Here is an 11,917-nt window from a genome sequence, read left to right on the forward strand (position 1 = left end):
TGTAAATATAATTGAGCTGCGTGTCATGTAAAAAAAAAAGAAACAGAGTTACTTTCTATACGTACGTGTATATAAAATGACAATATAAATGTAAAACTAATGCAAATATTTTCTCTTGACTTTTTCATGCCTACAACAACGACAACCACAACACCATAATAAATAAATCCAACGAAAAAAAACACAATAACAATTTCTATAAATTGAACTGAGTGCAGTTTGCGTACAATGGCCTGAAGGTAAGCGTTCTGTCACGTTTTATTTGAATTTTTTGCTATATTTGTATTTTGTTTTTATTGCCTGCCTTATTCTGTTATAAATTCTCAAGTAATACACAAAACTGAACCAATCACACAAAATCACACACACACACAGAAAAAAATAAGTTATATTTAATGTATACAAGGCCCTTTCATTTTTTAATATAAGTATAAGCCATGGAATATTTACTAGCATGTAAGCGACAAACTTCCCACATACATATATGACAAAGAAAATATGAAAATAAATGCTAGGCAGGTCTACATAACAAGTAAATATCTCTGGGTTCTATGACAGATCAAGAAATCATTGTTGAAATCTCATTAATTTTTCAGCTAACTACAAGTTTATTCCAATTTTTTCTTTTTTTTACTTATACATTATTTTACTTGTCAGGTTCCGCGTTAAACTGTATGCATACTTATATTATACTCGTATCCTACATAATTATTATAATACTAAATATTTGATGACTGTTTGTAACTGTTTCCATTTGTTTTTTTTTTTTTTTGCGTCATTTACTTTGCATATAATCCAAAAGACTTGAACCATAAATAGAAACAAACGATAATTTAAGAAACAAATTGAAAAGAATAATCTTAACGTACCGCTCGATAATCCATTCTAAAAACAGGCGCGTCGCCATTTACATTCCAGTCTTGATGATGATGATGATGATGATGATGATTTTATGATCATCTAATGATGGTTATGAATTTAGCATATTGCGGCTGTGTTGTCTTATGCATACTACTTAACTACTATATACTATTTATAAATATATATATTCACTATATATTTATATATATATGAGCAATCAATATCATTTTGTTTGACACATCTTTTAACAAGTTTTGTTGTATGTGCGTTTTGTTTTTATGTCCTGAGTTCGTTTTACGTTTTGACATATTTTGGTCTGGTACTTTGGTCTGAACATTGTCGGAAATGCTCCTTAGCGTAATTACTTATTACTTATGTATACACTCACAAGCATACACACACACATATATCACCACACAAAACCACACATATACGAATGTTTGTAACTGGTAACTTTCGTCGCGTTCCAAGCTGCTTAACTTAGCACTAGACCTAAGCAAGACCACAACAATAAAACCAAACCAAACCAAACCAAACAAAAACCGAACCAAGAGATCTCCATTCACTGCATCCCCGAATTCGATATGTAAATACAACACACACACATACATTCAAATATACTCAAATACAACCCCACAGACACACACACACACACACATATATATACACACACACACACACACAGCTCATCCAAACATCGAATGTTACGCAAAAAAAAATCTAACGAAATTTATGAACGTGTAATATGAACCTTAAGGTTATCGGCTGCCTGTGGCCGCGGCTTGGCCATTTTTGGGGGCGCCCGTTGGTGCCGGAGCGCCGACGTTGCAACCGATGGCGCTGCAGATGCCACTGCCAGTGGCGCAAGCGGCGACAATGGCTACAGCGCCGCACAACGCACCCACGCCCACAGCAGCCCAGGCTGCCACGCCCATTATGTTAGCGCAACGCCATCCAACGCACGGTGCTGTAACAGCGCAAACTGCAGCAGCAACGACACGGCGGAGGTACATTGAAAAGTTTCGATCGCATTTTGTTGAGTGTGTGCGCCAAAAAAAGCAGAATTCAAAAATTGATAAAAATCGCTGATTCACAGAGACACACACAGAGACACACACTCAGACACACACAGACACACACACGCAGACACTGCGAGACAAAACTACAACAGCAACAGCAACAAGTCACAAATTCTTAGCTATGAGATCTGTACCATATTACCTACATACCAAAAATATATATTTGTTGTCTTGTTAATTTGGTTACGCATTTGGGTTTGACTATATGCTAAGTACTACATACATATATATTGCATACTTTTTGGCGCCCTTGAGATTGCATTGTTCTTCGGCTAGGCACACACACACACACCACACACACACACCCACACACATAGACATAAACTTAAACACAACGAAAAAACAACAATAAAATCCCAAGAATCAACCAATCAATCAACCAACCAACTAGTGGCAATTTTCACATGACAACTGTAATTAGCTATTAAGTATGGAAAGGTTTTCTAGCTTTAACCATAGTGTACTTACTATCTAATGTATATCGTAATTTATAACGTACCCTTTATCGTGTGACGGTAGCCAATTTATTGCGCAGCAAACATTTTTTAAGGCATTTCTTTAGAGCATTAGTTTTTTTTTAGCATATCTCGTACTCTTTGCTCTCTCTCTCTCTCTCTCTCTCTCTTTCCCCTAAATATCTCTCTCTGTTTATACTCTCGATATGTTTTTACTTGGCAATTTTGCACGTTTTAACTTATGTGTTTTCATTGCTTTGGACTAGAACCAAAAAAAAAAAAATAAATATTTAAAAAATTACTGTGGATTAGAATATTGAAAAAACAAACAAAAAAAAAACAATAATAATTGTTACTCGCAATGTAATTGTTGCCACATATTTAACGCGTTACGTTTACAATTTGTTGCATGCGACCAAAAATCATGGCCGGAAGTTTTGTACTTGATTGCTTAGCGCTAATGCTTTTTCATTTGTAAATACAAAAAAAAATTGAAATTTAACTTTAGTACTCGAAATGAAAATTGTCAAAAGTGATATAAAATTGATCAATCTTCTGACATGCTTATAACTATGCAAATTTAATTATAATTGCATAGCAACCAAATGAATTTGTAATTTGGTGTTTGGCTTATGCCTATCAATTATGATTTGTGCGTTCAACTTTCAACCAGCGCTGCGTAACAGTTGCCACAATTATAGCTGAGGTCATCAATTATGGCCAGCAGCTCGCTTTAATGGTGCTTATTGCCACCAAGCTGCAAACTGTTTGTTTTTGGTGACAATATTGCTTGTTAATTGCGCTCCAAGCATCCCAGAATCAATGATATTGATTGATATCCAGCTAATAATATATTTAACACACATTGCGGTAACTGGACCTGAATTCAATCAAATATACGCACAGTTGTTGAAAGCTAACAGCTAACAGCCAACAACAGCTAAACAACAATTTGAATGAGGGTTATTAAACTCGTAGGATTTTTCACCTATTTGTCGTTCATCTACAAGCGTTGTCCATTCGGCACTATCACTACATAGTTTAATATATATGTGTTTTGCTAGTTTTGATTGTATTTTAAGGTTGAAGGGTTTTTATATATATGAACATTACCAACTTTATAAATATATATATATATATATATACGTACAACGTTTTTTTTTATTATTGCTTTGTATACGAAAACCTCTAATATACACTCACCAAAATTAAGTGCAATGAGTTTTTTGAACAACAAAAGTCTTGCCGCATATACACGTAAAAAAAAATAAATTCTATATATGTTTATACTAAACTGCAGATCGGTCTAATGTTTTTCGTATTGTTAATGGATGATCATATAAAGTCGTAATAAAAAACAAAACTCTGCGTAGCATTTCTTGGTAATTCAATGTTATAATGTTAAGTATGTTTCGAACTGAATCCCCCTTTATATGACTGACTTCACGTATGTCTTATGTATTGTTATATGTATATACCAAAATCATCTCAACGCTCAATCGATACTTAAACTATATACATACAAACAGTTACTACATAATGCCTAGTATTTGCTAAACATATACTATATACTATATATATTATATATATATATATATATATATATATATATATATATTTACTTATATAAAAAGAGAGAAAAACTAACCGCATGAGTTTTATGTTCTTTTCTTTTCCTTTTTTCTACTTTTTGCACACGAACACAAAACAAATACACGCGAAACATATATAAAATGAAAAACCGTGTGTACAAACACCCACACACAACACACACGCACACTTACAACACTCACACACACACACACACTTACTGGTAAAAATGTTGTGTAAAAATCGTTGCAAAAACAAACAAAACAAAAAAAAAATCAATCAAAAATCAAAATCAAAAAAAAAAACCCTTAAAAAATCGTTTGGCCGCCTCACAGCCGCCGTAGCCGCCGCCGCTGCCATGCGTGGAGTTGCCATACAACGTGGACACGTGGGCGTGGTCGGTGCCACACCCTTCCATCATCCCCATCATCCGCACCATCATCAGGCGTTGGCCGCTGCCGTCGCCCAGCAGCAACAGCAACGTCAAGTGGCCGCCGCTGCCGTGGCCGCAGTAGCCGCCCAACAGCAGCAGCACCAGCAACAACAACAGCAGCAGCACCAACAGCAACAGCAGCAGCAACATCAACAGCAGCAACAACAACAGCAGCAACAACAACAGCAACATGCCGCAGTAGCCGCCGCTGCCGCTGCCCAGCACTCACAGCACGCCGCTGCCGCCGCCGCAGCCGCTGCTGCCGGCCACACACATCCGCATGCCCATGCGCACGCTCTCGCTCCTCAGTTGGCCCAGTTGCAGCCGACGCTGCAGGCTGTCGGAGTGCCCACTGCCGCTGGCAATGCTGCGGCTGCTGCCGCTCAGCAACATTCGGCGCTGCAGCAATCGTTGGCTGCGGCCGCAGCTGCACAGAACTCGGGCGTGGCTGGTAATGCGAACGCTGCTGCCGCCGCGGCGTATGCGGCACGCCTCTCTGCTGCAACATCCCAAACGCCGGCCGCTGCTGCTGCGGCTGCTGCTTCCATGGCAGCGTCGGCCAATGCGGCCAACAATGCTGCAGCTTTGCATGGATTTGCGCCGTAAGTAAAGCCCACACAACGTTGCCCCAAAAACTCGTCGTCGTCGCAAATATCGCCACAAAAAAAAAAAAAAAAAAAAAAAATGAAATAAATCTATATAAATACAATGTAGCTCTTAGTTGTATCTTGATTTGATTATTATTTTTTGTTAAATAATCTTTATATATATTGAATGTAGTTTTAGCGCACTTACTTTTTGTTCATGTGGTGTCTACGCTCGCTCTCAATCGCTTACTCAACAATCAACAATCAAAAGCTGCAGCAACTGCAGCAGCAGCAGCAGCATCAGCAGCAGCACAAACAACAACTGGCAAACTTGTCTTGCATGTTATCAATTATCACGCATACGCCTTGTTGTGCCTACTCCTGCTGCTGCTGCTGCTGTTGCTGCTGCTGTTGCTGTTGTTACCAAGACACGCATCATCATTTTATACACTTAACCCCACTCCCCAATTAGACCCACCCAACCATAATCCACATCACACCCACCAAACCAACCAACCAATCGTCGAGCGCAAAGTTTATCCATAGCTTTAAAGTTGTTTTTGTCTCTCTCTTTTTTGGTCTATGCGGTGATTTATTTTTTTAAATATTTAGCTACCTTGTGTGTGTAACGTTTTAATAAGTATATAACTATATATATCTATGCATAGCGTCACATTTGCCTAATGTACCATCTAATTCAATCGCAAGTTTAGACTTGCCTCTTGTATAAAAATCAACTACAACTACAACAACAACAACAGCTACAAGCAGCAAACTGCAAATTAACGCACGCCAACTACTACATTATCTATTTAAGCTACTTAAAAGCATATACATACTATATACATATATATTTATATTTGACCGAGAGCAGTTTTTTGGCATCGTTGAATATATTTATGATTTATTGATTACTTTTTTTTGGTTACGGGGACGTACCTCATTGTATATTTTGTACCACTAGGCGTATGATGAACTTAAACTAAACAAAATGTTATTTTATTTGTTTTTTTATTTCTTTCTCATAATTAATGCGTCTGCTGCTGCTGCTGTCGCGCATGTTTCCTTTATATCTCAATTATTATTATTTCTATATACACACAGACACACACACACGTTAATTTTGATTTGTGTTTTCTTACTGTGGCTGCTGTTCTATAACTAAATAATAATAGCGAATGAATAACGATGATAACGATGATAATGCTGCTACCATTATATATGAAATCTACCCAACTAATTAGCTAGGTGCATGAGTGTCTGTTCTGTCTATTAAAATGCAGAAGTCGAGCAAGAAATGTTTTTTCGTAGTATCGGGCAAATGGAATGTGTACTCGTACTTACCATATATGGTTGATTATCCTTGCTAGTGTTCTACTTATGATTTACTTATGCATATGCATTACCTAACTATCAGCTCGTCATCAATTAGGAACGGGACAAAACGGAGGTTATAGTTATAGTTAGAAGAACAAAATTTGTGTTAGTCGCTAGGCAATTGAGGTGGTTTCCTTTTTTGGTTTACTGCTAGGATTTGCCAGGAACTTTCTTACGTTTTCAGTTACGCCTTAAGTTTCAGTCATTTTACCCAATGCACCCGGTACAAAAAAAAAAAAAAAAAAAAATATAATAAAATAAACAGACAACGGCAAAGACAAAGTTTTGGCATCAATTTAAATATTATTTTACCCATTGGCAAGCAACCAAACTTTGCCTTTGCCTTCTGCTCATAGCGCCCAAAACCAAACACCCACACACAAGTGCGTTAAAAACCGAATGAAAAAATATAAATCCAACAAAAAATGAAATATATTAAAAATGTTTTGAATTTTGCTTTTAAGTGCTAGCAATGTGACAGCCAAGTCAGATTAATGAAATCGCCAATTAATAATAAAATAGTTGAATCTTGATCTGGCTCGGCTGACAGACAAATAATTGAAAACCAGTCACCAAATCAATTATTAATAAATCGAATCTTTTTTATCCTTCTTCCTTGAATACACAGCGTATACTATGATCCCTTCTTAGCAGCCGCTGCTTCCGCTGATCCAAATCTACGCTTCCAGGTAAGTTTATCCAAATTGTATCCAATATTAACTAGTTCAGCGATAATCATTTAGGCATATAGACATTGTGTAAATATGTTAAGATATGTTATTGTCTAGTTAAATGCAGGCTAGCCAAATAAAACCAATAACATTTTCAAAATATATATGCATATATATATATATATATAATATATAAATTTTACAGGCAGCCAAACCGGTCACTGAAGTTCCAGCCGCACAGCCAGCCGCCATGTTAAATGTAATGAAACCTATTCAAATTTATACGCTAACCGTACAAAAACAAAACCGAATTAAGAACGCTCTCTTAACTATTTATTATACTCTCGTACATATACATTTATTTACACTTTACTTTACGTTTTTGATGGTAGCTTGTGAAAGACACCAATATTTGACTTGGTTTTTTTTTTTTTTTTTTGAAAAGAATATTCATTTTATTTGTTTTATATATATATATACCTATTATTTTTGTTTAGTTATTGCATTTCACACTAACGACGCGTTTTGATCTACACTTTTTCTATACATACGTACAACATACACCTTGAGAAATGATTTATTCTATTGTTTATTATACTTTGGTAACTGGTCGTGCAATTGCGTCTGTAAAATTTTGTCATATACAAGCGTATATACATGTAAATCACAACACAAAAAAAAAAAAAAACAAACAAAAGATATATATACATATCTTATAAATACACACTATAAAGGCAAAGGGATGAGAGTTATTAACAAATTATCATACATAAATAATTGCTTTTATGTATTTACATATTCGTATATTTATGTATTTTACCATTGTGTTTGAATACTTAAGTCTCCTTCTACTTATAAAGTGATTACTTATTTGCATCCTTAATTCATTTTGTTAACGCATTTTTCCAACTATCTAAGTATTACATTTACACGCGTAGTGTTCAAGAATAATGCCAACAGCTACAATTACAATTACAACAACAACAACAACAACAACAAATGCTTTTGATCAGCGGCCCATACATTGCATACTTTCAGGCTGCATGCCGCTCTCTCTCTCTCTCTCTCTATCTATCTATCTATCTATCTGTCTCTCTATTTTAATTTCAATGTGCGAAACGAAAGAACTTGAGACTTTATTTAATCTTTATTTTCATGACATTTCAATCAAGAGATCACGCAACTTTTGGTTTGTGTTTCAATTTTGCTTTCGCAATCAATTTTATACATATCATACTGATATCTACATACAAATCTATAGTTAAGTAGCATATAAATAATTATTCTTCAATGCTGTGAACATTTTCGTAATTACTAAGTATGTATTCTTTTTTGGTTAATTTTTTCACGACTTGTACAACACACCCAACAACAACCACAACAACAACTGCATCAAATATCGTTACAACATTATCGAATCTTAAAATGAAAAAAAAAAAAAACTAAAAACAAAAAACAAAAACAAAAATTACGAAAAACTATACCAAATATATCGAAAAACTTACAGCGCCGCACTGTGACTACGCTAAACAGTACCCCACATACGATCAACCGCATTCCGGTACCACAGAATGTTTTGGTAAAAATAATCATTTTTAGCTAGCAATTTGAAAAATGCAAATACAATAATCAATTAAGATCCATTTGAGAATTTGTTCGTTGTGCCCAATTATTGAATTTTGGTTCTGTGAATGAATGTTGTCACACTTTGTTTTATAATTTTCTTCGTGGAACTGCGCTTTATGTCTTGCACCCATATCTAAGTTACTTAAACTTAATCCTAGCTCTAAATTATATGCCATAAGTTCTTTATAATACCCTGCACATTTGGCGCTTTTGTTTGTAGCATTTACTTACCACTTATGTATATCCAATGGATCTTTGGCATCTTGGGTTTGTAGTTTGAATTCGCTGGTCACCACAACATGTTTTCTATTTTCATGTACTATATATATATATGTATATATTTATAAATATATATAGATATATATATAAAGAAAATCACACTGATATAATTTGTTTGCACTCCCTTAACGTTTTTTTTTACGGTTTAGGTTCTAAACTCTTTTGCCATTTTGCTCTCTCTATCACCTGTCGCTAGTTTTGTCGTTGCCGATGCATTTAGTCCTAACTGCGCCCCTTTAACACTCAATTTGCTTCACATTATTCCAGGCCACTGCTCCGCTGTTAAAGACACCCCTGTCTCAGGCCCAGCAGCAGGCGTATGCCACGGCGGCCACCACCTACACGGCGGTCGCTGCCCGGGCCGCCTACGGAGCCGCTGCAGCTGCAGCTGCCCAACCAGCACTCGGCTATGCCACCGTAGCAGGGTAAGTGTTCACCACATGCCTCCATGTGTTCCATGTTGCTGTCTTAGCCATAGTTGCAGCTTCTCCACTCTCACAAATGCTCCACAAAACTCACAACTAAATCCACACCAAACTCATAATATTGAGCAGTATTCATATAATCTAATTATAAGGCTTTAACTTTAAATAAATTGTTTTTAGACTTGGTACATAGACTCAGATGAGCTTTTTTAGTTGGTTCACTTTCGATAGTACAATTATTCAAAATTTGTTTCATTTTACTTGCATATATATTTTATAGTCTATTTTTGTATTATTATGTTTTCCATATTTTTGTTTAATTAGAGCTTTGACTTATCCGTTATGTATGAAAATAATTTAAAAATCAACTTTATCCATTCAATTTGTATTATGCAAGTCGTATTAGTATTATATATGTATATCTATTATTTCAATATTATTTCCATATTTTATAAGTTTTTTATGCTAATAATTTTATAATTTACTAATCATTTGACTAATTAATATGATTTGATTCTCTTTCGTACAATTCTATAATCATTAAATAACTTATCGAGTGTAGAAAGAGTCTAACACCGAAAATCGGCGATATACAACTAACCACTGAAAACTTTTGCAAAACCATATCAAAACTAAACAATTTTTACTAAAATCATCCCAAATGAGATGGCCAAATTATGATGCTGAACCTTGAAGAAATACCATTAATTAAACCATTTTTATATGGAGAATCAAGATTTCATGTTAAGAAAAAATGTTGGAGCAAGAATCAAAATTAACAACTAATCAAGAAGAGCAATTACAAAAAGCACACAATAAAAGCACATTAATCAAACCTAACCCAAATGGAGTCATCACAAAACTATCGCATTACTAAAACATATTCATTAATTAATCATATTTATCTAACACGATGCAAACGAAATATTTTTAGTTACGCGCGCGAGTATGCGGATCCCTATCTAGGACATGGCATTGGACCCGTGCCCGGCTATGGGGTAAGTTTCCTTAACAAATCTAAACCACATTTTTGGCAAACAAACGATTTTCAAATATTTGTTAACTACTTACTTATTGCTTGATTTGTCCATCTACTCTACTATCTTTTCGCAGGCAACCATGTATCGGGGTGGATTCAATCGTTTTACGCCATATTAAAAAGCAACACAAGTCAGCCAAATAATGCACTTGAACTACTCTCGAAAATGCTCAAGTATGAACAAAAATTAGCCGTAAATACTCCTCCTCTACAGTGCAGTAAGTAGCAGTTAAATCTAAACCAATAGATGGAGATACTCAAATATCACAAAGAACAGACGCTCAAAGATTAACAAACAAAAACAACAAAAAAAAAACCCACTCAATACTTTATGGAGAGTTGAAAATCAAAGCTATAAGCAGCTGGCCACTAACTTGTGGCAAATTAAACTAAAATTAAAAAAAAAAAACAAAACAAAAAAAAATTGCAAATCAATGTCGTCCAACAAAAACAAATGCAGCATAAACAAAATATTTAAATGGCAATTAGTTTGCGAAACGTGCTTCATGCGTAGATTTTTACCAAAAACAAAAGCTGAAATTTTGTGCGGGAGATCAGAATTTATATATATATATATATATATGTATATATTATATATATATATATATATGTATGTATACCTACGGGATCTATAAATATTATACCTTTAGATATGGTATTTGTATATCAAAAATGAGCAATTTTATGTATTTTCAGGATACCCACTGAAAATCAACAAACAAAAAAAAAAAAACATATTTTGTTTAATAGTTTTGTTTATTAAGTTAGCTTTATATTTATATAATTATTTTTGTTTCATGTAATTGTTACATATAGCATTGTAGTTTGTAGCAAACAAGAAGCAACAAAAACAAGCGCCACACAACAAATTTGATATTATTTTTCTATAAATGTACGCAAAAAAGTTGCCAAAACAAAAAAAAACAAAACAACAAAAATTAAATGAAAATTTAAAACCATACCTTAATTTCATCATAAATTGTCACATCTCCATAGAATACTCATTATATTATTGTTGTTCGAGCAACAACAACTCTTTTTGTCAACGAATTTATTTTTTAAATGTTTTGCTCTGCTTTGCTTAATTATTGTTCCTAGTATTTTTATTTCGGCAGCTAGAACGCTAAGTCAACTCAATGAAAATAAAATTGCTCAACTTGTAGCGCATAAGCAAATGCAAAAGATCAACACGTAGACATATCCTTGGAATATACAATAATTATTACTTTAATGCGGCCGTAGCAGCAAAAAAAAAAAAAAAGAAAAAAAAGAATAATGAGTAATAAAATACAAATAATAATACATAATAGTTTTTAACTTCAAGCTTCCAGTGACAGAAAGATAGAATAAAAAAACAAAAATCAGAAATGAAAACGTGAAAATTGTGTAGTAAGCATTAATATAAAATACATTTTTAGCTCTTACTCCGTAGCACTTTCTTTGTGTGTTGTGCAAAAAGAACAAACAAAACGAAAAACAAAAAAAAAAAACTCCA

The 11,917-nt window shown here is 34.4% G+C and overlaps 1 protein-coding gene across 7 annotated transcripts in view; it reads left to right on the plus strand.

Moving 5' to 3' along the window:
• Positions 1-11,604, plus strand: part of LOC6558570 (ecdysone-induced protein 74EF) — a 75,409-nt gene extending 63,805 nt beyond the window's left edge. For 3 of the 7 annotated variants that reach the window (XM_043215281.1, XM_043215284.1, XM_032735713.2), the window contains 8 exons: positions 219-239; positions 4,321-5,020; positions 7,011-7,071; positions 7,259-7,312; positions 8,561-8,632; positions 9,226-9,383; positions 10,318-10,381; positions 10,497-11,604. In XM_043215281.1, coding sequence (XP_043071216.1) covers positions 219-239; positions 4,321-5,020; positions 7,011-7,071; positions 7,259-7,312; positions 8,561-8,632; positions 9,226-9,383; positions 10,318-10,381; positions 10,497-10,541 — 1,175 coding nt within the window. In that variant the 3' untranslated portion in view covers positions 10,542-11,604. Of the gene's footprint in view, positions 1-218; positions 240-1,618; positions 1,869-4,320; positions 5,021-7,010; positions 7,072-7,258; positions 7,313-8,560; positions 8,633-9,225; positions 9,384-10,317; positions 10,382-10,496 lie in introns of all 7 variants that reach the window. The other 4 variants (XM_043215282.1, XM_043215283.1, XM_043215285.1 and 1 more) reach the window with 2 other exon arrangements.
• The last annotated feature ends 313 nt before the right edge of the window (positions 11,605-11,917 follow it).

The sequence above is a fragment of the Drosophila grimshawi genome, unplaced genomic scaffold, assembly GCF_018153295.1.
Source record: "Drosophila grimshawi isolate 15287-2541.00 unplaced genomic scaffold, ASM1815329v1 contig_44, whole genome shotgun sequence".
NCBI lineage: Eukaryota > Metazoa > Arthropoda > Insecta > Diptera > Drosophilidae > Drosophila > Drosophila grimshawi.